The sequence below is a fragment of the Oenanthe melanoleuca genome, chromosome 15 (genome assembly GCF_029582105.1).
Source record: "Oenanthe melanoleuca isolate GR-GAL-2019-014 chromosome 15, OMel1.0, whole genome shotgun sequence".
Classification (NCBI taxonomy): Eukaryota; Metazoa; Chordata; class Aves; order Passeriformes; family Muscicapidae; genus Oenanthe; species Oenanthe melanoleuca.
In genome coordinates this window covers 1,818,441-1,845,350 of record NC_079349.1, presented here as the reverse complement: position 1 = coordinate 1,845,350, position 26,910 = coordinate 1,818,441, and the positions used below count along the sequence as shown (strand labels likewise).

Sequence of the window (26,910 nt, the reverse complement as noted above, 5' to 3'; positions counted from 1 at the left end):
CCTTCCCAAAAGGTTAGCATTTATCTCTTCCTGAGTATCATGGTATCAGCAGCAACACTGCTAAGGTAATGTCTAGATTTGTATCTTGGCCATGGCAATGGTAAGGGTTGACTCAGTCACCTGCCCCCAGGCACCTCGTGGTGCCTTGCTATCTGCTCAAAGGGTTAAGGGTTTCTGCCAGCTTTAGTGCCATCTGCCAGCCCACAGGAGACCCCCACAGGGATCTTGGACACCCTTTGGCACTTCAGATGGATTTACAGGCCTCTGCTCAGGTGTCACCAGAAGTCACTCCCACCCAAGGCATTTTCCTCCCACACCTTCCCCTACAGAAGAGCCTTGGGCAGGCTCTCCAAGCAGGAGCCCCACCTTGCTCCAGGAGCCCTGGCACCATTGGCACCTCAGCTGCCATCTCCAGAGGGGAGAGAGACACAGACCCTGCTTGGTTCAGGCTGCATGGACAGCCCCATGCTGCTGACACACAGCCAGGTTTTCCACAGTCACTCCACTCCCTTTTTGAAGCATCTTGGATTTGTTTGTTTGTTTTTCAGAGATACCGTGACCTTGGCGTGGGCATGGACAAACACCAACTGCCATTGAACAGTTCTGAAAAGCTACACAGAGCAGAACCACAACCCTTCACAGCCTGCAAGCAGTATTTCCATGTGAGGAGGGGCCAAAGCACCATGTGGGTGCCACTTGCTCCTCCAGCTCTTACCTGGCTCTTCCCGCGCCGCCGGTAATTCCTCCTCACCAGGTTCTTGTAGTTCTCATTCTTCTTGGTCAGGTAGTAATAGAGGACACAGTCAGCCACGGTCTGCAATGACACAGGCAGCTCAGGGAACAGAAGGTGCTGCCCTCCTGTGCTGCTGGGGCACAGACTCAGGAGCAGCATTCAGAACCCATCAGCAGCAGGTCTCCTGCTGCTCCTGAAGAGCTGCAGCCCCACAGCTCCCACCCTCCCTGCCCAGTGCTCCCAGGGCAGCTGGAACAAGGGGACAATGCACAGTGTGCTGGTAAAGAGGCTCAGCCCTTCAAAGCACAGAGCAGGGCAGTCCTGCAGTCAGAGAGGGAGCTGGGGTGCTGAGCAGAGATCACCCCGTGCTGGAGGCAAAGCAGGGCTGACCCCAGATGACCGTGGCAACCAGAGGCAGGAGGAGGAGCTGCTGTCAGCCTCTGTTGCAGTGACACGAGGCACAACCTGCCACGCTGCTGTCAGCTGCTGTTACTTCCAGCCACTGAGCTTGCTGGCTCCAGCGACTTTGCCGTGGCCAAACTGAGATCCCAGTGCTCAGAAGCTGCCATCCCAACTCCAGTGGCTGGCTCCACGAGCTCCAGCACAGACTGGACACGTTTGGAAAACAAGGAGTCACAGCCAGGACATATCCTGCTCCTGGACAGCACCAAGTGTGCTGTGCTGAACAGGGTGGGCACCTGAACACCAGCCTTGGGCTACACCTTCACATACAGGATCACTGGCTTCAGGAAGAAAAATTATCCCACAGATCCATCATGCCACCAGTCCTCAGGAGCCTGGGGCAGCTGTGTGTGCCTGGGGGTGGCCAGGGGCTGTGCTCACCCCATCCCTCTGCAAGGAATGGAACCATTTGCAAAAACAGATTGCAACTTTTAAAGTGTTAATTGGATCTCTTTCTAATTTAGCCCTGATTATACACACACACACGCGAACACAAAAACTTACAGTCATCTGTTCCAAGGGCTAAGATCACTATTTTTTTATAATGCAATTTAAAAATCTATTAATTCATTACATTGAGCCATACTTTGCATCTCTCTCCAACAGGATAATGGATGTGTTCTGTATCATAATTACAGCCTGATTTACAAACGAGTACAAATAAAATTAGAAGACATTTTACAGCTTGGAACACAGACTGGATTGTGAGCACCATCCAAGTCCCACCACTTTCAGCTTTATCGAGTGTGAAAGGATGAGGAGCTGGGATCTTACAGAAACAGCAGCAGCATGAGGTGGCTGCTGGCCTTCCTTGCTGCTTTGGACAGGAAGGTCAAGGTCTTAGAAATTATTTCCCCTGCCTGAGTTATGAGGAATCAGAGAATAATTTAGGCTGGAAGTGACCTCTGCAGGCCACCCCTAGAGAGCAGAGTGGTTCCCCCAGAGACAGTGGACACTGTGTGTATGAAGCTCTGCATGAAGTGGGCAGAGGATGAAAATAACTACAAGGACCAGAAAAGCAGCAGCTTTCAAAGGTTTCTTGCTCAGGAGAGCATTCAAGTGATGGACACAGCTATCTTTTCAGGCTGGGTCTGTCCAGGATCTGCTCATATGGCCTGAACAGGAGAAGAGACTCACTCCTCCATCAGGTTCTTTTTCTCAAACCTTTCTTCCATCAGCCCAGTTAACAGCAAAAACAAAAAGTCCAAGCAGCACAACACACGAGGTGTGGGAAAAGTCAGGCAGTTCCTGTGAACAACTGTTCCTGGACACCAAGGGGAGGTGAGGGTACTTTCAGGATGAAATGGGACTCAGCCCACCCTCAAAAACCCGAGCAAAGACTCCCCTGTGCTGTGTGCTGGGCAGCTGGGTGCCCACCCCCCGTGTGACAGCCTGGCTGGTGCAGAATGCCTCGGGAGATGCTGGAAGCAGCTCCTGGTGGATCAGGGGTGGGCTGTGCCTCCCACACGCCAGCCTGGCTGTGTTCACACCTCTCTGAGCTCCTCTCCCTGCAGCTGACTCAGCCCCTGGCTCTGCAGGAGCCCGGGGGCGGCTGGACCCTGCCCGGGGCTCGCAGCCACACCACCCACAGGGGCCCAGCACCTGCTGGCAGCTCCAGCAGCACAGTGGAGGTCAGAGCCAGGCAGGCAGGCTTACCTTCCTGTCCAGAAAGGAGGCGATCAGGCCGAAGTTCTTGGGGTGCTGCATGAACCTGCAGAGCGACAGGGAGAGGGTTACTGTGGGTGCTGGCCCTGACCCCTCACAGCTGGGCTGCCATGGGCAGCAAGGCCAGCTCCCAGAGGGACTCTGGGCTTTGAGAAAATATTTGCCTGCTGCTCAGCTTCCCAGAAAGACAGGAACTTTAAATTTATCCCAGTGGGGCTGGGGTGGCTGGGAGCTTTGATGTGCAAATGTTCATCCTGGGGTGGGAGAGGGAAGGGGGCCAGCAGTGCCAGAGAGCTGCTCATCACCCTGCTCCATCCCATGGCCACCCAAGCCTGAACCAAGACCAGGGCAGGGCAGGCACAGAGGGCAGGCACAGAGGGCAGCCACACCTGGCCAAGGCCTCAGGATCTGGCAAGGAAAGGGTGAGGAATTGCCATCACACCCCACATCATGGCTGTGGGTGGCCCTAGTGCTGAGCAGGACCCTGAGCTCTGCTGGGCTACTGGGAGCAGCTGCAAAGGACAGGAAGGGAAACCCAAACCCTGGGGGAGGAAGCACAGAGCTGCCACAGTGCTGAGTTGCTCAAGAGATGCCCAGTGGCACAGCAGCTCTGCTGAATGCCGCCTCGTGCCCAGCAAGTGGAGGAGCTGTCAGCAAGCTCATCCCTGGCTCTGGCAGCCCAGGAGGGTACACTGTCCCCACCAGCAGAGATGCCTCCTCCAACAAATCCCTGTGCCTAGCTGCTGTGGAAGCACTGAGGGCCCTTGGCAGGAGGGGCTGCTGCTGGCACAGTTAACCAATGCATTGCCAAAGCATGGAGAGCCTGCTGAGTGGTGACTTTGTGCCAGGAGAGGTGGCCACCAGCACCTGGGGAGCTGAGCAGCCAGGGTGAGCCACGTTCTGCACGTGCAGCTCTGCCAGCTCCCAGGAGCTGACAGCTCTGTGCCCTGGGGAAAGGGATCAAAAGGTGGGAGAGCTGCAGTGTGGGTGTAACATGGGCAGGATATGGTGAGGAGCTCCATGTCTTCAGCCCTGCCAGTGATTCCCCTGGGGCAACTGGCTGAGCTCTCTCTCTGGCTGAGCTCTCTCCTGCTTTTGCTGCTCTGTCCCAATGCCAAACTTGGATTTAAGGCACTGAGCTCAATACATCAAGGGCCTGACAAACTCCAGCCACGGCAGCAGGACATGGGTGCTGTCACCCACATTGATGCAGAACTCCCATAGGGTTCAGGTGGCACTGCAAGATCCCTTTCACCAGTGATGGTCACAGAACAAAAAAGAAACCAGAAATGCTGGGGGGGGGAACAAAAGAAAAAAAAGACAAAAGCCAACCAGACAGGCTGCTCAGACAACCTGGGATGAGGGCACGGAGTTAGAGCTCAGCACACAGCACAAACCCAGGGCTGACCACAGGACAGGGTTTTCAGGGCCATGTTATCAGTGATGCTAACACACTGTCAGGGGCAATGCAGATAACAATCCAGTCTTCATGGGCCAGGCCATCTCCCCATAATGAGAGATGGATGCTGCATTCTCACACTGCCCAGCACAACACAGCCTTGATGCCTGAGCAGCACCCTGCTCCTTCACCAGCAAACCACAGCTTCCCTGGGAGCAGGCCAGCAATGGGCTCTCAACAGAGGCCTGAAATCCTGCCCAGAAGCAAATCAAATCAGGTTCTCCCTCGTGGTTATGTTCTGACAGCTAAAAGAGTTCAGACCTGGAGCTTGTCAGCCTTGCAGTGCCTGCCTGTTTACTCCAAGAGCTTCTGCCAACTGGGCTGAACAAAAGGTTGAACCAGGTTTTCCTGGTCTCAGGAGGAGGCCAGCTCTAGGTCACAATCACGGATGACACAACTCCAGTTCACCTTAAAAACCCAGTCCAGAAGCTGCAGCACAGCAGCAGCTGGGCTGGGGGAGAGCTGGGGCAGGACTCCCTGCACCCTCCTCACAGCTCCTGAGTACCAACCTCTCAAAATGAGCTTTGTGAGAGCCCTGAAACCCTGCTGTGTTTCTGCCTCGAGCTCTGCATCACCCACAGTGATGACACAGAATGCAGTGTGCACTGCAGGATGCACACACTGGGTGTGGGTTCTTCCAGCCCCATTAGCCAGGCACAGCCCTGCCATTAAAGACCAAGTAATTAGTCTTTGCGTCATATGTGGCAAGCCTTGCTGTTTGGAGTGGCACATTTTAAGACTAATTAGCAATGAGGATTCTCCTCTATCAAAGGCTTGGAGCCAGCTTGCTTGTTTTGTTCTTTTTCGGGCCATCTTGGCAATTAATTATTTCAGCTGCAAACAGGAGTCCTGACGAGCAGGGGGAGGAGGAGGGATCCTGGACACAGAGAGGATTGCAGCATGGCTGGCCATAGCCATGCTGGTAACCCATGGAGCCAGCCCTGATTGTCCAGAGGCCAGACTAAGTGGTGCTGCTGCTCAGGACAAAGTGGCTCTGGCTCATCCTTGTACCTCCACGTCCCTCAGTCCACAGCAGAGCTCATCCCACTGGAAGCTGAACTCCAGCTCTGTTTTCACAGACGCTCACAGCACACTGGGGGCACCAAGGATACCCCAGCCCTCCATGCACACACACCTGGTGGGCTCTGGGATACAGGGGAGTCTGGAGCTGAGCACCCACATCTTGGCTCACAGCACAGTGCTACCCAGGGAAGGAATCAGTGACTCCCCAAGTGATCTCACTGGATAGAGCCAAGCTGTTCTCAAGCACTGCTTGCAAACAGGAGGAAGCACCACAGCCAGAGCCTGCACGTGGCTGATGTGGGAACGCATCCATGGAAACAGCAGCCGGTGGCAAATCCTGCAGACAGCAGGATGGAGCACTGAGGAACAGGCACCAGCTGGAAGCTGCAGCCTGAGAGGGTCTACATAAGGGGCCTGGATGTTGACAGCCCCAAAAATCCCTGGACAGACAGTGCCCAAAGGACAGCATGATAATCCAGAAAGGAAATGTGTATGGAGTGTTGGGTTCCTTTAAACTGGCTGATACAACAGAGAACACAAAAGGAAAAACTCTCTGTTCTCACCCTGCCATGAGCCCAGCAAAGGGGCAGGAATACCCCAAGCACACAGTTTGTGTGCAGAAACATCACATGTGGATGTGCCCGTGGGGGACAAGCCAAGCACTTGGGAAATCCCCCCTTGCTGTGCTGGGCTATGGACCCTGCCCACGCCCCGAGGGCTGCACTCACTTTTCCCGGAAGGTCTCCTTCTCCTGCTCACTCCACATGTTCATCACCTGCCGGTCCTTGTAGACCTTCATGGGGTCGTCCATGAGGCCGTTCATGTTGATGAACTTGATGCGCTGCTGGTCGGCGTCGTACAGCATGGGCGGGATGACGGCGAGCTGCCGCATCTGCTTCTCCAGGTTCTTTGGGGAAAGCACAGGGAACAGCTGGTCAGACCACAGCCCTGCAGGGACTGCAGGGGACAGATGTTGGAGAGGAAAAGGACAGGCAGAGGAACGGGGGAATTCAAATGCAAGCACCAGACAGCTTTATTGCCGGAGTAATTGTAAATTAAACGCTGAAAGAGGCTATCGCTGGCAGCCAGGAAACAATTAATCTTTCATTTTGGAGTAAAAGGCTTCAAGATCCTGTGTGGAAATGTCTGAGTTAAGTGAAACAGCTCCTGACCATGATGAGAAACAAGTCAAAGCAGCAGTGGCACAGGGAATGCTGACCCCTCCCAAAGCCACATGGAGGTTCAGCCCCTATCCCAATTGTGAGGGAAGTGGGCCAGCTTTGCAAAGCTTCCTGAAAGGGTGGGCAGAGGGAGACATCATGTTTCCCTTCCACAGGAATCCTGAATTGTTCCAGGGGGTTTCAAATGGCACTGAAACGGGGCTGTCATTCCTTATTGCAACACCTTGGGACATAATCTGATGTCTTTACTCCATCCTATGGAGCACAAAGTTCATCCAAAGCCCCAGCTGCACAGCAGGACAGGACAGACTGGGCACACTGGTTTCCTTAGGTATTTGCAACAGAGAGGCCAATGTGATGTCTCATTTGTGCTGTCTTCTGCTCAAATGGTGGGACTGTCCCTTTGGCTGAGCTGCTGGTGATCCTCTGGCACAGTCCACCCTGTGGGGATGAAGGGATGCTCTGGCCACCCCCTCTCAATTGCACCATCAGTCTGAGTCCTCCCTGTCACCTGGGATGTCATTGCTCAAACTCCAACCCTTGACCCAGGAAGGCAAGGTCTCAAGTGCTGCTGTTTTAATTTATTGCTGGTTCCTGGGAGAACAGCAATGGCCAACCCGTCCCCAGCTCTCACCTCCCTGCTCCTTCCAATGCTGTGGAAGAGCTGGAAGCTCTTAAGGTCTCCTCTGAGACAAGTAGAGCAGATTTGGGGCTCAGCAGGCAGTGTTCAGGGTGGAGATTAGCAGTACACTGTGCAGGGGGATGGATCAGCTAACACTCCACTTGGCCAGCACCTCTGCAGGGCTGTGAAATTTCCCTTTGCTTCCAAGATCTGTGTCCTTCACGTTGTCACCTTAACTGGCTTTGAGCAAAGATCCCAGAGAGGGATCAGCCATGGCTCACAGGCAGCAAACATCCCAGCTATTGCTGGGCAATGGCTGCTCTGCCCTCCCAAACATGATCCATTCACTGCAGCTCGCCTCTGTGCCAAGAGTGGAACCCTTGTGAAACCAGATCCAAACGAAGCCGAGGTCATGGGGATGTTTCAAGATGAATGGAGCACTCCCAGAACATGTGGGCCAACTGGCTCACATACAAACCATTCATTCCATAGGATTCCCCTGTGTCAAGCCACACAGCCCATTCAAAACAGAATGAAACAGAAAAACCCCTCCACCCAGCAGTCTGGGTGCTGGCTCCCTTCCCTTCCCCTTCCCAGGAGCTGCTACCCAGGATGTGCAGCATGCTAGAGTTTCAGGTCCCTAAGAGAGCCAAATGCTAATAAACCCAACCTACTGGCCACCAGCTCCATGTTTTGCTCTGGCAGAACCATTGCATGGCTCTATTACACCTCTCACATGGCTGGGAAGATGCTGATACATATTAAATAAACCTCTGACTTTGTACCCTGTCCACAAAGTGTGTTTGGCATCATGGCAACCTCCCCAAACTCAGCAGGACCTAAAGTTAGTGGGATTTGGCATAAGACTTCACTGTGTGATCTGGCAGTCCTGTCTTGGCTCCCCCAGAGAAGACAGAGTGAGGGGTGAAGAGGAGGAGAAAGGAGCAGCTGTCTCACCTCCTGTTCCGAGAGGCCGTCGATGATTTCGGACACCTCGTGCTCGCTGCGCGCGGCCGACATGGAGAGCCCGCCACTGCCCCTCTGTCCTACCCTGCTGGGAAAGGGCAGCCACACTCTCAGGCACTGATGCTCCATTCCAACAGCAGCAAACCATGTTCAAGACCAGTCTGACCTCCATAACAGCCACATCCCCATGTTCCACCCAGGCCACCCCCTCCCACACTGTGGGAATGGCTCCTGTGTTTAGGGCTCGCAGGTCAAGAGCCTCAAACCACTTTCCTTACCTGTGTCAACTTCCTGGCCTGCTAGAACACAAGGACATTTCAAGCCCAGCCACACTTTCCCCCACATTTTCTCTTGCTCACCCCACCACAGTAGTGGCACAAAGGTGTTGGTGTTAGCACTGAGCATATCTGGTTTGCAAATGCTGTGGCAAGTTTTAAATCAAACCCATCCACTGACATCCTTCCCTTCCAGTAACAGCCACACTTCTAAAAACTTTTCTAATTAAGCAGGTAAAAAATGAAAACATTTCTCAGTACCATTTCTCCCTTTCTCTTTCAGACAAAAAGCCATCAGTTAGGAAGTTTGGACCCACCCAGTTGTTAGTGGGGCACAAGGATAGAATGCTGGCAGAAGGATTTAGGTTTTCTGCATATCAGGTGACCCCGGGCAAGATGCCAGGACTGAAATGGGAAGGACAGGGAGTTTTCAGCAAAAAGGGTGGAGATCATGAAGTCGTGTCTCCTCCTGGCAGAAAACAACATGACCTCAATTGCACTTCCAATGAGGAGAGGAAAATAGACAAGGGGTGGGAGAGACAGGGGACATCCCTTCCAGTGATGGAATTTCACTCCCTTCATATTGTCTGTGGTCATGCCAACAACCTCTGCAGACATTTCTGCTCCCACCAAAGCATGTGCACATGCTAAATCATCAACATGACCAAATGCACCTGCAAGTTTTGTACAACTTAGTCTGGGCACACCAGTAAGGCAGGAATTAGTGCTGTGGGACACAAGGGAGCTAGCCCTGGCACTGATGTGGCCAGCTGGGAGATCAGCAGGAGAGGTGAGGCAGGCAGTCACATTCCTGACATTTCTGCTCCTTTTGGCTCTGTGCTGAGCCACCCAGGGGAAAAAAAGCAGCAAGACTCATGTCTGCTGGTTCGTGTCTGCTGGTTCGTGTCTGCTGGCTGCTGCCTTGGACCAGAGAGGGAGAAAAGGCACCGAGAGCCCCCCAGGCCGCTCCTCCCGCCAGCACACCCCACACCCACTCCCAGAGAGAAAAGAAAGGCTGTGTGATACCAGCTCAGCCCCTTCGTACCGCTTCTCCTCTAACCTCTGCATGCGCTCCTGCAGCTCGCGCTGCTTGCGGATCTCGGGGAATTGCTTCTCATAGTACTCGCGCACTTTGCTCTCCTTGGCGCGCCGCCGCGGGTTGTTCTCGATGCGCTCCACTTTCTTTTCCCAGGCCTCCATCAGCTGGTCGTAGCGCTGGCAGAACTTCTGTTCCTGAAAGGGCAGAGGGAGAGAGGGAGCTCAGGGATGTGCCTGGGAAGGGCAGCGCCTCCAGGCCTGGCCCTCCACGGCTGCTCAGGCTCTGCATGAGTCATGTGGCTCAAAGAAATGCAATTTATTAGGATGTGGACAAGCTCCAGGGCCTGGGACTGACCCGAGGGTGAATTCTCAAATCAGGCCATCAGGTACCCTCAGGCTCCTTCCCTCCAGATCCATGCTTGGTGGAAGCAGGACTCTTACCCAGAGTGGCTTGGCTCACCCGCCACATCTGCCTGAGCATCCTCTGGGTGCTTGATTCAGCAGCCAAAGGCCCCGTGCTGGGGAGGGAGCATCATCAGTGATGATGCCCAGCCTCAGCTGAAAGCAGCTGGGGGACCAGAGGGGTTTTAGGTTTCAGTTTGTGTCAGACAAATGCATTCTAAGACCCAAATCAGGAAGTGAAAGCAGATGTTGCTCTAATGGCAAACCCCAGGTCACCCCCGACTCTGACACTGCTTTCCAGAATGGGTGCCTCAGCACCAGCACACTCAGCACCACAACGGAGACACAGGGAATCCAGATTTCTAAGAAATAAACTCATCTCTTGCCACCACCACCCAATGACCAGAAGTCTGAGGCTGCAGGATTTCCCAGATACACTTTGTTCTTGCCCCATTCACTCTTAGCCACAAAGAAAAATTGGGAGAGGTAAAAAAACCCCAACCCAATTGAAATACATGGCAATCTGCAGCCCATGTCACACGGGTTTGGTTTGTCCATCCTGGATCTGGCAATAATCCAAGAACAGCAACACATCTTTGATTCCTTGGCCTTTTGGAGGCATCTCAACAATAATGTGAGGCAGATAGAACATCTCAAACCCTAGAGCTGAGCCATATTAACACTTTCCCCTGCAAATAAATCAATTCCCACGTGCATGCCTGGAGCCAGAGACTGTCCTGCCCTGCATGGATGCACAGGAGGTGCTTGAGTTTCATCAGGAGCTGAAGGAAACAGCCACAAGATAAAAACAAGGAAGGAGAACAGAGATTACAATGCCCTAAAAGCCCACATGGGGTATCTCACACTTTGGGCAAGGAGCTCCAGGTAACACCAACAGCCTGTGGCAGCTTGGCAAAATCACAGCTGCTGCATCTCCACCTCTCCCAAAGCAATGCCACCAGCCCCCTGAAAACGAGAGCTCCTACCCTGCCAGCAAATCTGCTACATCCTCCTGCTTTCAGAGCATCACATTTGGGAAGAAGCTAAAAATACCCATGAAGTTGATGAAGCTGGTGCCCGGTGCTGCCAGCACGGGCCGGGACAGAGCCCAGCACGAGGGCTTGGTCTGCTGGGAAGCCTTGAGGCTCCCAAAGGTTTGTAATTCCCACTGGGAATGAGCCAGTGCTGGGTCCCACACTGCCACCACCCCAGCAGAGCCACCTGGCACGGCCCTGGTTGCTTCACAGCCAGCAGGGTGCCTCTTTTCCCCCCTTTTCTTCCACTCCTTGGAAGAACTCAATGAAAGCTTTATCCAGAATTCCTCTTTTAAGGCATTGAAGATGGAAAAAGCAACATCAATGTCACGCTGCTGATTCCCCAGCACTTGCAGCCTGGCAGCAGGGCAGCAGCACCAAAGCTTCCCCCTTGCACAGCTCTGCCCTCCAGAGCACTGCTTCATAATGGACCAGCTCAACTCCCCATCACCCAAACTTCAAACCCCACTGCAGCTGGGCTGGGCTGCAGCATCCCCATCCAGCTTTTTGCTCCAGCTGGGACACATCTCCCTGCAATCTCCTGCATCCTTCAAAAGCCAAGATTACAGGCACCTTACAGCACTGCAAACTCCTCAGATCATCACAGCTCTGCCACCAGGAGAAGCTCCTGGTCAGGCACCTCAGCAACAGAAGCATCTATTCCTCCTGCAGGCTCCCTCTGAGCAGCCCTAAGCATGTCCATCCCTGAGGAACCATCTGGGCTGGCTCTGGGCTCAGCAGCCCCTCAGCTCTCCATGTCCCCAGTGAGTGAGAGCGAGCCCTGCCGTGTGTCTGAGAAGGGATGAATAGTAACGCTGCCGTAGCAGCCTGTGGGCTGTGCCAAGCCCCAGCCCTCCTGCAGCCCACGCTCTCACAGCTCCAGGGAACAGAGCAGCTCTCTGGAGGGGAGAGAGGAGCGAAGGTGACAGCAGGAACCAGTCCAATTCCTGTGCAAACCCCGTGGTTTTCTTCCCTTGGCTGATGGAGACAAACCTCTCCCTCCCTTCACCATTCCCCCTCTGCATCACCACCCCGATGGCAATTCAATGTCCTCTGCTGTCTGACCTCAGTGGAGACAGGAGGAATCCTGTGCATCCTCTGGGATGGGGCTCTGGGGGCTGGACCCTGCTCTGACCCTGCTCTGACCCTGCTCCAGCCAGCCCCAGGCAGCAACAATACCCCAGAAAGTAAAAGAGCCAGAAAGAAACGCTGGCATGTGGATGGGCTTTGCTAAAAATAGGGTCTGCTACAAAATAGGCAGAAAAATAGCTAAGCATACCCATTTTGCAAACAGAATCAGCAAATGTATTCACTTTGCAAATTCAGCAACCGTATGTTGCCTATTTTGTAGAATAGGCAAAATGCTTCCCTAAACTGAAAAATCCCCTTTCAAGGACACTGAATAAACTGGCTGGCAGAAATTCACCTATTTTGCATGACAGGCGACTTTACTGCAAGTCGTATTTTAGGAATTGTGCTCTTGCAGCCTAATTAAACCTTTTCCCCCAGCTCCTTGATATTCACACACAGCAGCTCACTCCAGGTTTAGCACAGTAACCAGCCATTTCCACCAGAAAGCAGTTCCCAGGCACTTCCCTCCTGCTTCCAACAAAACCACATGATGCTCTGCAATCCCTTTTTCGAGGAAGGGAATATTGACCCATTTCCCACCAGGCACAAGTCCTCAGCTGCAGGAGGGGAGGTGCCCAGAGCCACATCATGATGGAGTTGTAAACCACGTAAACCTTTGCCCTGGGAGAAGATTTATCATGGCCAAGTCTACATGAACAAGGATTTGGGCACAAATGGGACACACAACCATTCCTGGGGAATGCCAGGTCTGTGGCTTTTGAAATACTGGGGCAAAATCAAAGCATGAGAAAGGAAAATAATTATTCAAAGTAAATTACAAATAATGTGATATCTGCCTCAGAAATGTATGTGTTGGAAGCTACTTTTAAAGGTACAGCCTTCAAACCACTTCCCAGGCTTGTTATTTTGAATTTTTCCAACAATTCCTCCCAGTTTTGGCACTTCTGTCCAAAACCAGCCCTGAAGACACAGAGAAAACCTGCACCAATGCAAGACAGTGACACTGCTCCTGAGCCTGCCCCAGGACAGAGACAAGGAGTCAGGATGTAAATACTGATTGAGTATTCACATCTTCCTCATGACATGTGAAGCCCTGTGGCTGAATCACCCATCACTGCAAAATCCACCTTCCTGATGGGAGCCACTGGCTGTTCTGGCATTTCCTCTTCTGTGCTGGCTTTGCCTTCCAGCTCCTGCTGGGGAATGACTGCAACCATCAGCATGGAAAATGTACAGATTCTGTGAAACCCACTTGAACTTTCTCCTCTAAAAACTGCAGACTTTGCAACAAAGGCCTTTGAAGCCTCATAAGCAGCCCTGCCTTGCCCCTTACCCAACCAAGACCTGTGTCCTTAAAGGTCACTGAAACTCTCTCACAGGCAACACTGCCTTGAAACAAACTGGCACAGAGCTTGAATTCTTTTTTTTTTTTTCAAACCACAAATTCCTAGAACATTGCTCTGTGGTCAGCTGGAAGGAGGCAGAGCAGCCTTCAGACCAAGCAGAGTCAGCTTGTTTCACACCTCTCAGGGCTCACTACTCACAAAATAGACATTAATGCTGTGAATAGGCTTTCTGAGATCAATGATGGGCTCTGCTGTGATGAAGCCAGCCCCACTGCTTGCTCTGTGGGAGGTGCTGCCTGCAGCAGGCTCAGGGACCTCTCCTTCACATGTTATTTTAAGCAGGAGAGATTCCACAGTAATACAACAGGCAAAGTACAGAGTACCAGCACCTCTCTGCTGGAAATCATCCTTTTCTTTCTCACATAATAAATTACACTGTTTTATACATACAAAATAAGGTCTGAGGGAATCACTTACCCACTGTTTGCGCGCATGATTTCTCCTCTTAAAGTATAAAATTAACTTTTTCCGCATTGCCTGGTTTCTGTGAAGAGAGGAAAAAAAGGATGAGATCTGATTAACGAGGCGGCTAAAATACACAGCCTGGCTTTCCCCACTCCCAAAAGAGTGTGCAGCACAGCTTCCATTCACCTGGAATTGCATCAGCTAGAGAACAGCAAATGCTCTTATCTCAGAGCTCAAGCCAGCTTGGAGAAAGACCAACAAACCCTCTGAGACTGGGAGCTTCACCCACATCTGATGGTAAACCAGAACTAAAGTTGAGAACTAAATTAATAAAGTCCCACTGCAAACCTTCCCCATGTTCTCAGCACCACATGTGGGCAGATGTTCACTCTGCATCTATCAGGCTGTTCCTCCATTAATTTCACACTGTTCTGCAAAACCCCAGTGGGTGCCCAAGAGCTGGGGGGCTCAGGCCAAGCCCTGCCTGGCAGGAGGTGGCACCCCCCGAGCAGAGCCCACCCTGGGCACCCCAGTGATGGGGGTGTCAGTGCACACATGCTCACCCTGGGCTCTGAAGCCCTGAGAAGGAGGCAGGATCAGTGCAGGGCTTGCAGCACTTATCTCCTGACCTCTTGCTTGCTTGGAGTCTGCCCAACAAAACTGCAAACAGCAGAGTTCAGCCACTTGCAGAATTAGGACCTCAAAGGGGAAACTGGCCACCACAACCCCGACCACCCCGGCGTCTGCCCAGACACTCCCTCACTTTCTTCTTCTTTCTACTTTCTAAAGGCAGTGTGAAAAAACTGCTCAAAGAGAAGCAGCACAGCTGAAAAGGCTTCAGGAGCTCCCAGAGCCTGCATGAGCCCCAGAGCTGAGCTCCTGTGGTTGCTCCTGTTGCTAACATTCACAGCAATAAAATCTCTAGGTAAAAGGTAGAGACCAGGGGCAAAGGAGTTTCCTTAAGTCTTTTATCCCGATTAAAGGCAGAGCTGCAGTGTGTAATTACTGATCAGGAGCTTAGCAGTCTCATGTAGGCATGTTCTGTGGGATTTAGCAGAATGAAGAGACACCCTTGCTGCTTCCTCATTCCCCTCCTGTGTGGCTAGCATGAAGGGAAAGCCACACTCCTGCCCTTGTAAATCCCTCAGCACAATTAGCAGCTAGCGGATTCTCTGGGAAGGGGCAGAGGGCCCAGCTCACTCAGATAGAACTGGGGGCAGTCCTGGCTAAGTTTGGGAATGGAGAACATGGCTGAAAGCACCAATATTTTTCCCTTTTTAAACTCTCTTCTTGCTACACCACTGAACCATGCATGGGCACTCACAGGAACCACAGCCATCCCTCGGCAAGCACTGCCCTGGGAACCACAGGTCCCTCCAGCACTTGTTTGTCAGCCCCAGCTCCTCACATGCTCCTGCATCCCTTCCCATCACACACAGTGAGCTTTCCCCACTGGCCCCAGCACTGTGTGACACCTCAGTGGGCAGCAAACCCTCCTGCAGAGGGTCAGACACGTTTCTTTCCAAGGGTTCAGCTCCTTGTGAGGGTCCCTGTGCCCAACAAACACATTTCCATTGTTGCTTTATTCCTAATTCTAATGGAAGCTCTAACACAAGGAAACGTTTGGGGTAGTGCTAATGATGAGCATGTGTGGGATGGTCCCCAACAAAGGGTCATGGATTGTCCCTTGGGGCCAGCTAAGTCAATCAATCAATCAATCAATCAATCCCTGCCCTCCCCATGTCAGCCTGGTGACATCCAGGAGCGATGCAGGGCTTTGACACACTGCTGCTGCTGGATCTGCTGCACAAGTTCTTAGAAACCAGGGGAGCAGATGAAGGAAATCAGCAGCTCTGATGCAGCTGATGAGTTGCCTTGAGTTGTGCATCATGGCTGACCTTGAAAATGTGAATACAGGCAAAGGCTTAATGGCTCTGCAGCTGCAAAAATCAGGAATGCCTTGAAAGCCAGCGTATGTTTACCACCACCAAGGCTCAAGTAATCAAAGAGTGAAAGGATCAAAACAACAACAAACCCCCTCATGCCCTGAATGTTTTTGCCACTTTATCTTTTTGTTTTGTTTTGCTTAGTTTTTTTTTCTTTTTTTTTTGCATAAGGTCAACCTTTCAAAGGTTAATACAATCTCAGTAAATATAAATAGGCTTCACAGTTTATCTTGCTGCATGTTCTGCTGTTACTTGGAAACCGTTTGCAGCGAGGTTAATTCGGGCCACGTGTCTCCCCAGCACACTCTGTGCTCCCTGGGCACACCATGGAGCTGAGCACAACCTGTGCACAGGAGGGGAAGGTGAGGGCTGTCTGCTGGCAGCAGGGCATGGAAATACCCACTGTGGGCTGGCACATGGCAAAGGCTGCCCCTGCAAGGTGCCAGCCTTCCTCCCTCCTCCTCCTCCCCTGCCCGAGCCCTGCGGTTTTCTGGGGCACGAGGGAAGGGTCAGGGATGGAGACCTGAAGGGGTGAAGAAATCAGGCAGCTCCCAGCCAGGAGGAATGGTGCTCCTTAGGTAAAGCAACAGTGACTCTTGTGGGCAGTTTAAAGTATTGCTGGGCTGGCATGTCACAGCACACTGGGTGGGGAGGATGTGAGAGCTCCCTGCTCTACCCTTTGCAGTGTCCCCAAGCACTGGGCAGGCTGGGATGCACACAGAACCCCAAAATGGCTTTTGGAGGCTGCCAGATGGCATATCCCCATCCCTGTGGTCAACAGCTCATTTACTGGATGGAGCCCATCTCCATTCCTAACCTTCTGGTGTTGCAAACTCTCCTCTGCCCTGCCCTGTGAGCCCCACACAGGAGCTCAGCTCCCAGAGCCAGGCTCCAAACTGCCCAGTGAATCCCATCGCCCACCCCCAGCCAAGCAATCCCAGCTGCTTCCACCCTCACTGGCTTGGCCCAAGGCTGCTTTTGTTCTATGCCTTTCACAATGGAGCCAGTCAAGGAGAGAACCTGTAGCTCTGACTTTTGAGTTACTTGGCCCAGGTCCACAGGAGCGACCTGGCCAGGATCCTTCCTGGCTGTGCTATCAGGAGGATGTGGGAGCACACACGAGTGTGCCAAAGCCCTGGGATAAGGCTCCCAAAGGACACAAAGAGCTGATGCACACCTGGCCAAGCCTGTGCAGACCTTCCACCGGTGCAAGACGAGATGAAAGGAAGTTTGCTGTTTGAGCAAAACTAATCAGGGGGATTTAATTACACAGGAGCGTCTTTCATCAGCCAGAGCAAACAAAGTAGGGACCAAACTGCAAAGAGCCAGGGGAAGGAGGCAGTGAGCAGCTGGCAAAGACATTGTACTGCAAGATGGATCACATAGGAAAGGGCAGGAAACTGAGGAAGCTCCAGCCAAATAAAGCACAGGGAGATGAGAGAGATCTGCAAACCAGGAGAGCTGAGAGCACAGCAAGAGGTGAAACCAGCCTGGAGGGGATGGAGAGAGGCCACAACAGCCCTGTCCTCCCGCTGCCATGTGCAAGGCACAGCCTGGGGCAGTCACTGAGTCCCTGCAGCCAGGGCAGGGACAGCTCACCCTGCCCACAGGTCACTGCTCTCACTCCCTGCCTTGCTCTGCAATGGTGCAGCACACAGCTCCAGCTGCTAACACACTGTAACCCACTAACTCCAAGGCAGGGCACGCTTCTGGAAAGCCAGCTGGTCAGAGCAGTTCCTTGCAATACTTAGAAACAATTTCTGGGGAAGAAAAGCCAAGCAGATCTTTAGTTATTTATCTAAAATAAAACTAAACCCCCAGCACCATCACTGCCTCTGGGGGAGAAGTGGCAGAGGTTTCTAACTCTGGTTGTACAGTCAGGCAGGTGCCCAGAAATAGCTCTGCCTTGCCCTGAAGCCCAAGCTGGCAGCACAACCCCAAGTATTGCAAGACAGTCCCCCCAAACAAGTATTGGCTTTTTACTGGCAAGAGGAAGAAGCAGAAGGTAGCAGTGTGTGTCTCAATCATTTAGTAATTCATCACTAGGTAATCTGCTGCTTGGTGCATGCCAACAGAGAATAAAAGAGATGAGAAACCTTGAATGGGATGAGCAGGGAGCTGCTAGGTGAATTTCTAATGAGGAAAATGTCTACAAGCACTAATAAAAAGACCTGAAAGAGAATGCATTAGTAATGACAGGGTTTGAAAGAACATTTGTGTTACATGTCAGGCTTCAACTATGAATTTAGAGGCAATCCAGTGCTACTAAATCCCCTAAACAGCAAGTAATGAAAAGATGACTTAAATTTCCCAATGTGACAAGTGATTTGGAAAGCCACAGTTTGAGATTTTCAGAAGACAGATGTTCTGCTCTTTTGGAGGGGCACTTAGAAAACAAAAAGAGATTCAGAAGCCCTGAAACCTCTCTGAAAATCCTGACTTTAGATTTTGATTCTGCAGATTTCCTGCCCTCTCCCCAAGAAGCTCTCAGCTGCAGAGAGCAACCCAGATGTGCAAATATTAACAGTGCACTCAGCTCTGCTGCTGCTGGATCTGGGCACGTGAGAAAACCCAAACCACACCAAGCTCTCCATCTGTTTTAGCTGTACATTCAGAGAGGTTCTCCAACACCTCTCTAAGCATCTTGAAGGGACACAGCCTGGTTTCACCCCAACATTCCTGAATTTCAGTGTAAAGCACAGAGAAGTCCTTAAAGGGAGGCTTAAAGTAAACCCTGTGAACAGCACCTTGCATGCACTTACCCTGGGCTACTCACTTTGCTTTTTATCTGCTTTTTCAAGGCTCAGGGAAGCTCACATTTTGTTTTCAAACACAAGTCTCACAGATCATGATTGCAAGATGACTGCTTTGGGAAAGGGGAGGGAGAGTCCTGCTGGGCTGTTTCTCACAGCTGACCGAGCAGGAATCTCCTGCCAGAGACGAAGGCCCCCTTGGAGAATATCTCTTCAGACAGACAGCAGGTAATTGATCCTGCTCATGTGAACAACATCTTGTCATTTTTCAAACACTTGGAGGAAAGAAGGTTAATATCTTTGGAGCTGGAGCCTGGGGAATACTCAGTGGCAGGGTGGGAAGGGCAGCTCTCATCCTTGTACAACCAGCTGGCAAAGCACTAAATAAAGACTTCACCAGAGGCACTGGTGTTTCACTGGTGCACCAGCACATCCTGCATTTGTTGTGTTTCAGCAAAATGTAGAAAAAGGGTCTTTGCAGCCTCCTCAGCTGACGCAGAATCACTCGAGTGGTTTCCAGCTGTGCTCAGGGCTGTGATGCATCCTGAAGAAACTTTCCAGGCTGTTGCAAAGCCAAAAAATCCTCACCTTGAAAAACAGCAAGGGACAAGGCAGCCACGGGGGCAAAGCTCACCCATCCCTATGAGATGAGGGCACTAAATGCCATCTTGCCCTCCTCTTTCTTGACCAGCAAGTGGCAGAGCTCTTCTCTCCAACAACACAGGTATTTCAAAAGGAAAGGAGGAAAGGACCCATCAAAGGTAGGTCAAGCCTTTGGAACAAACCACTCAAGGGTGCCTTGGATCCCGCAGCAGATGTAGCATACAAAATTAACCATGTTTGCTGGAAGCCTGCACTCACAGGTGAACCAAAGGGACCGTGCAGGCGAGGAACAGAGCACAGCCAGCCAGCTAAATAGGACTTAAAAGCTTTTGAAGCTGCAAACACTGGAATGAACTGGGGCATGAAATTTAATTTTAACTGTACTGAATAGGAGAAAGGCCATAAACCTCCATGAATGTAAGAGACCGGTAACATTTTAGTAAGAGCAGAAATTCTCCTGGTAACTCCCCAGTCAGCTCTATTAGCATATGTGACTCATCCCAGCTGAACAGCAAAGCAAACAAGAAGGGAGAATCAAATGAGTGTTGCAAGGCAGAGAGTATAGCTGTGGAGAAATCGAGGAATCCTGCCTTTCTGATATTCAAATGCCTTCCCACTGATACTTGCAAACATTCAACTGTGAATAAAAAAATTCACACTAAGAAGCGTTTAAAAACAACAAAAAAAAAAGCTGTAGAAGGTATTTGTGACAGTAACAGCCTGACCACCTTGTGCCCATGAGGCTTCAAACCAGCTTCACATGGGGGCAGTTTCCATTTGGCACAACACAGGCAGGATGCAGTGAGGATTTGTGGACAGAATCACAACCCAGATGATTTTCCAGCAATCTGCCAAAAGGCTTTTTCATCATGGCTAAATCTGCATGGGGTGAAGGCTGTTCTGGAGAATCTGCATCCAATTACACCTTGGCAAATGTAACCTGTGGTGTCCTGGCAGCTGTCCTGATGCTCTAATGCATCTGGCTGGTTGCTCCCAGCACCCTGAGGATTTACTCCATCTTCTATGGAAACAGACACCTCCAGGCTATGGAGCAGAAGCTGCTCTTTTGGAGCAGAAAGGCATAAACACATAAAGAACACGGAAAAGACAAAAAAATCTTCAAATTCAGCTGTGGAAAAGTTGTAGATCAGATGTGAACATCCAAGTGTAAATCTGTCAAAACAGAAAAGTCATCGTATCTTTTGCTCTTGGTCAAAGGACCCTGAATCATTTGCTTGGAAGAATCATCAAAATCTTGATTTCCTATTTGCCTCCCAAGCATAAAAATGTCCTTTAGTGTGCAGCACTGATGGAGAGATAGGAGGAAAGACACATCAATTTCTCTGCATGCCCACGAACAAGCAGCAAAGCTCAGACCAGACCCAAGGACCTGTGAGACAGACCCACGGCCAAACCCAGCCAACATCTGGAGCCCTGATCGCTCAGGGGCCTTTCACTGACCCAGATGTGTAACTGTGCTCTGCTGGCACCAATAACCAGCTGAAGGCAGCTAATTGCCAGGTTTCTGGAAGGAGGAGATGGAGGCTTTTCATTAAAATGTGTGGTTTCCTTCCCGTATTTTTGCAGCATTATTCACAGAGAACATTAACCCCAAGCCTGCCTGTTCCTTGCTCTGTCACTGCCACCTCTACAGCCACATGGGGACTGTCACTGTGTGGGGTGGGATAACCCTGCAGGTGCCTGCAGAGGCAGGCATGGAGGCAGCACCTGCTCTGCTGGCTGGTTTGGTGGGGTTTCACCTCTTTCCAACACTTTTACTCCTGAGCTGCACAGTCAGCTCCCTCCTGTTTGCACCCATCTTTCAGGCAGCAACCCAGGACAGGAAATGGTTTAAATCACAGGAAAATGTGATCACAAACCCACAAATATTGGCAGGGGAAGAGAGAGTGGGTGAAGTATCTGAATCGACTTTTAACTCCTTCTTTCAGGGACAACACTAGCAATCAGCTTAAAACTGCCACCTCCAGCACCTGCAATGGGATGGCTGTGGGGCCCTTCAAGGCAAGAGAGGGTCCTCAAGAGATGGTGACTTCACACCCCAGCAGAGCTGGGGGTGGGACACAATGAGCAATGCAGAGAGCACATCCTTGGGCCACACAAGATGGTTCATCAGTCATCAGCCCCCTGAGCTGACAGGGACCCCCTGAACCAACAGGGACCCCTAAGGCCTGTGGGAGCCCAGGGGCTGGGGGTTTCTCTGGGTTTGAATGTTTTGCAGGGAGTGATGTTTGCATTGCTGGGATGACACAGGAAGCTTTGGGTGGAGCAGGAATGGAGCAGGGCCTGGCAGCAAGCAGTGGGGTCACATCACCAAACCCTCCTCCCTGCAGCCCCTGGGGACAGAGAGCCCCTAAACATTGCCACCTCCTACCATGCTCCCCTAGAGCAAAGGTACAGGAACTCTTCCCTTATAAACCCCCGGGATCAATTAACATACTGCTGAAAAGCAAGAGATTATTAACTTTTGTTAATAGATTATTAAAGATGATTATCACCAGCTGACCGAGCTGGTACCAAAATAGACACGCTGCAGGCAGCTCAGAGCAATCATCAGTTCATTCAAGGCAGATAAAAAAGTTTCAGCTCTGGTTTGACTATTTAAATTTCCAACAATAATCACAATTATCGCTATTCTCATTATCTGTTATAGTTCTTCTATGTTCAGGAAGTCACTGTGGTTATTAAACACATGCTGATGATTAAATCATGTATTGAGGTGATAAGTCAAATTAGATGATTGCTAAGTCTCAGTAAGTATCTTTGAAATAACCAGTTGTTATTAGACATTCAAGAGGTCCTTCATGAAAATCTAATTGTAATTGCAACTTTTCATTTTACCTCATCTTTCTTGCATGCAAACACACACACACACACAGAGGCAGCTGATTTCATATCTCAGTACGGGTGAAACACAGAAGAAAGCACTTAAGGTAAGTGCTGTCTGGGAAAACATCAAGGACCCACATCCACCCCACCCTGAGAAAATCAAACAGCACCTTCAGCATCCACCTTAAGCTGCAGCTGAGCTCCTGGAGCTGGTTTGTGCTTCAGGCACCCCCAGCAGCTCTAACAGGATGCTCACAATTCCTCAGCAGCTTTACCTGGGTCTGGGAGCAAGCTGGCACCCCTCCTGCTCCAGTCCACTGCCCAACCTGCCATTTAAAGCAGCTTTACTGCCACATACTCACATTTTAATGTTCTCATGGTACTGCCTGGTGTCTGAAGGCTGGTTGTATAACGGCTGAAATAAATAAGAGAAACGAAGGCATCAATGGTACGGTCTGACATGCAGAAACCCAAAACCCCGAAATCCCTGAGCCCCCAGCCCTGCTCTGGCCGTACTGGAGGGTGCTGGCTCCCAGCAGAGCCATGGAGCATCCCGGCCCAGCCCGTGGGAGGGCAGGCAGAGCCCGGCTGGGAACAGAAGGAGCTCAGATCAACACGGCTGTTATTCAGCGATGAAAAAACGCACTGCGCCTCGGAACAGACGCCACGGGGGAGGCGAGGGGAGAGCGGGGCCAGGGGAGCGGGGAGCAGTCTGGGAGCTACACTTGTTATGTCTACGTGGGAAAAGGCTGCCTGAGCCCTGGCAGGAGCAGGCACACACACTGCAGGCACGACACGTGCCTGCCCCTGGGGTTGCCAGGTCCCAGGTGTGGCACTGCAGCCCCAGCAGCCCTGAGCAGCGATGCTCAGCTGTCCCTCAGGAGGGACAAAGTGTTTCCCCAGGGCTGCTCTGTGCCCCACAGCCTCAGTGGGGATATGGCAGGGGTCTCCATAGGGAGTTGGGAGAGTTGGATCCATCCCTGGTCACTGCCTCACTACCTCTGCCCTCCCAGAGATTTACCCTTGGTAATCTGGAGCACCTCTGGAAGGGAGAGATGCCACAGAGACCAGGCTCAATCCCACCCACTGTAATTAACAGCTCAGCACACACTCCAGGGCTGCCACCCTAATAGGGTGCTCAGGACTAAGCCCTTCAACACTTCTATTCATTGTCTTAAGCTGCCGTGAACATGTCCAAGACTGGGATAACCAAAAGCTTGCCACAGCCCAACCATCACCAGCAACCATCACCTAAAGAGCACAGCTCAGGTCTGACCACAAAAACATCACCAAGTACTCAAGCAGTTAATCCACAAACCTTCTCCAAACCAGCTGTGAGCATCTAACATCTGTGACCAACACAGGCAGAGGGACATGGGATGGCCTGGCTGAAGGCAGCATCCTGACCATGGATACAAACACCTCTGGTCAATAGGGCTGAGGCTGTGCTCTGGGTCTGCCTGATTTCATCTCAGATTAAACACAGGAAAAAAGTAAAACACGTGCTGAGCATCTGCTCAACCAGGTGAGCAGCACTGGGGGCGACAGGACCCGTAAACAAAGATGGGCCCTTTTCCCCTCCAGTCTGAAGAAGGTGTTACTCCCACATCCTCTGTGGTATCTCCCTATCACCATCACAGGTGCTTGGCACAGAAGCTTGTTTTTCCACACAGCCTGTTTCTACTTCTCTGTAAAACACAGACTCTGCTGCCACCCAGAACAGCCACATCAATCCACACAGAAGAAGAGTGGGTGCAGCTCTCCCTGCTCCATCACTGCTGCACCAGCAGGTCAGGTCACCAGCTTCTCTTCCTGGCTGCCCTTGGACGTGTCCCTGCTCTCTGTGAAAGCACACGTAATCCCCAGGCAGGCAGGCACAGGGAGATGAACTGCTGTGCTCCAGGAGGGACACAGGGCTGCAGCAGCACCTGGGTTAGCTGGGGAGGGGCTGAGGGGCTGCAAGGCTGCCAGGAGACACCTGCCAGGAGACACCTGGCCACCCTGTGCTGGCAGAGCCAGGGCAGGTGAGAGGGGCAAGCAGGTCCTCATGAAGGAATTCTCAGTGTTACCCCTTCCCCAGGGCTGTTTCTATCACGAATCCTCTCAGATCTGCTGGTTCCACTCCAGGCTCAGAGCTGGCTGTGCACTTCACGCTTGGAAAGCTCAGAGGAACACAGACATCCGTCTCATCACGTAGCTCCAGAGAGGCAGGTCTGCACCACAGACAGGAGGAACAGCCACAGCTCCCGAGCACCACATCCTCAGTACCCCTGGGAAAGCTGGGAGCCTTTGACCAGTGGCTGTCTTTTGGAAGGGGACTGCAGGAACTGGAAATACTGAGAAATAAGTGTCTCTCTTCCCTCCTTGCTCATAAATATCAAAGCAAAGAAGCTTGCAGGTTGCAGGTCACAGAGACCTTCCTCCTGGGAGAAGCAGTGGAATTAACATTTTGGTTTGGAGCTGGGTTAGAAAATGCTCATGTGCACATGGACAGATGCCCTGATGTCAGGCAGCTGACCAAAGGCTAATGACCCCTCTCCACTACAACCTATAAATGATATGAACACTTAAGAGTCTTAGCTAGCAATCCTAAGTGTTAGCAGACAAGCACTGGTACACATCACTTGAAAATAAATGCCAAAACACTCAGAAATATGAAATGCTGGAACTCAAACCTAAAATCTACATGACACCAGCACGTCAAAGAGATTTCTATCTGCACAACAGCCTCAGCACCATAACTCAACTCATGGAGAAAGTGGAGAAAGCCAGGGAGACAAGTTCTACTCACCCACAGAGAACTTACAGACTAAATACTTAAATAAATTTTATTCTCATCAGGGCAGGGACTGAGAAACAGCATCTTCCCTCAGAGCCATCCACAACTAATTCCTTTCTCAGTAAGTAAGCAGAAATAAAGCTCACAGGTCAGATAGGTAAGGTGATGTTCAAAACTGGGGGGAGTGGAATTAAGGTCTCTGTTTCAAAGGAAAACTTCTGCCTTTATTGGCAGACACCTGTCCTTCAAACCAGGACACATACCCAGTGTTTCTCCAGGGTTAGGAACATGCAATGCATTTCTCTGGAGGATGACATTTTAGAAAAACATAATTGCAATGCAAAGCTATTACTGGAATAACCCTGGATTTACTGAAAGCTCTTTAGAAATAAAACAGAATGGAAGGTCTCAATTGCTTTCTGGACACTGCAGGGTTCAGATTATGCATCTCAAAAACATTTCTCCCTGGGGAAAGCATGCAGAGATTTTTTTAAATAGTACCACTACACACATGAAATGAGCAGAGCCCTGGTTTACTGAGTCACACCCTCTCCTGACCCAGAGGGGAGCACCAGCTTCCCAAACTGGATCCTGCTTCCCAGAAATCCCTGGCCTCCTGCTCCAATCTGCCAGCAGCACCCAGGGCTGGTGCCATGACTGACCAATTCCCACTGCAACCTTTCACCTCTCCCCACAAGTCACTGAGTGTGCATCCTGCACCATCACTGCCCCAAGGGCACCAGCCAGAGCTCTCTGAACAGCCAGAACAGGACAGGAATGCACAACCCCACTGGTGACAGCCACACCTCTCCCTGCACAGACTGGATTGGCACCAGGATGCTCAGCCTCCCTGAAGGAGACCTGTGGGCTGTGGCACTCCAAGGCTGAGGTGTGTGACATGGTGGAGCAGGCATGAGCACTGGGCAGAGCATGCTCTTCTTCCCTTTCCAGCTCAGAAGAAGCTGTGACTGTTCATTCATCCTGTCCCTCTCAGGCTGCTGGCAGGTCCTGGGCACTGCTGTGCCTGACACAGCGTGGGGCTGGCCCATAGGAACAGCCTCCCCCATGGCAGATGGGCCAGACAGTCTGCAGGATGCACACAGAGCCCAGCTGGGTTTTGTCACTGAGGTTTCCCTTCATCCCCTGCCCTCCCATGAGTAAGGCACAGAGACAGAGGAGAGGTTTGCACGGGGAGAAAAGAGCAACAAAGTGAAAAAAGGAAAAACAGAGGAAAAAACAAACAAACAAGGGAGGAGGAAGGAAAGGAAATACAACATTTTTCAGATGAGGAAGCAGCAATCCTGGGCACTGCCAATCTTCAGAGCAGAAAGAGCAAAGGGTTTGACCCTGGTGACTCAGAGGAATAATAATGAGTGTTAGCTCCCCAACAAGGAAGTGGGCTTTGTCACGTGTGACCTCTCCCTCATGCACAGGGGAACACAGCAATTAGTGCCACCCCCACGAGGCAAGTGCAAATTACAGCTGAGAAGCCTCTGAGCTGCCAGCTCCTCCAGACAGCTCCCTCCACTGCATCCACACTGGTGCAGAGCAGGAGACTGTCAGTCAGACTGCATCTGATCCTTGCACAGCACCACTGCCACAGCACCTTCTCCAGGCACCCTTCTCCAGGACTCAGCCCTCAGGGGGTTGTTTCCAGCTCCAGCAGTCAGTCCTTTGACTTACAGATGGATTTTTCCAGATGAGGGAGCAGCCCAAAATTGACAATTTGCTCTAAGTTGTTTTCTCAGCTTCCCTGTGCATGAGAGAGGCCAAAATAGGAAGTGTGCAAGTCCTGATACCTGCAGGCTGTGGCAGCTGCACTGGAGCTGTGCTCACAGAGCACCCTTCAGCATCCTCCTCCATTTTCAGTGGGACAGGGGAGAGTCCAAGCACCCATCCCTCCACCTCAGAGCTGGCCAGTGCTGGTGCTGTGTCTGCCACCAGCACACGAAGCCAGCAGCATCCCAGGACTGACAGACTGTGCCAGAGCCCTTGCACCCTCCAGCTGCAGTGCAGCGTGTGAGGAAGGAGCCAAAGGGTTAAACCTCTCTGAGGAGGGCTCTGTGTATGTGTCTGCCTGTGTTTCAGTACTCATCTCAGTCACTTTGCTTCCTGCCTTGGTGCTGTGCCAGCAAGAGGTCCGGGCCAGCAGCACACTTCCTTCTGACAGACACACACAGAGACAGACAGACACACACAGAGAGCGCAGGATCCCTCCC

General features: G+C 51.6%; 1 protein-coding gene across 16 annotated transcripts in view; it reads right to left on the bottom strand.

Moving 5' to 3' along the window:
• The window catches only part of NCOR2 (nuclear receptor corepressor 2), a 226,524-nt gene that overhangs the window by 73,154 nt on the left and 126,460 nt on the right, over nt 1–26,910 (bottom strand). For 8 of the 16 annotated variants that reach the window (XM_056504273.1, XM_056504275.1, XM_056504274.1 and 5 more), the window contains exons 8-14: nt 22,275–22,327; nt 13,776–13,842; nt 9,432–9,619; nt 8,103–8,199; nt 6,071–6,249; nt 2,852–2,906; nt 716–814 (exon numbers count right to left, since the gene is read on the bottom strand). In XM_056504273.1, coding sequence (XP_056360248.1) covers nt 716–814; nt 2,852–2,906; nt 6,071–6,249; nt 8,103–8,199; nt 9,432–9,619; nt 13,776–13,842; nt 22,275–22,327 — 738 coding nt within the window. The remainder of the gene's footprint in view (nt 1–715; nt 815–2,851; nt 2,907–6,070; nt 6,250–8,102; nt 8,200–9,431; nt 9,620–13,775; nt 13,843–22,274; nt 22,328–26,910) is intronic. The other 8 variants (XM_056504279.1, XM_056504282.1, XM_056504280.1 and 5 more) reach the window with 3 other exon arrangements.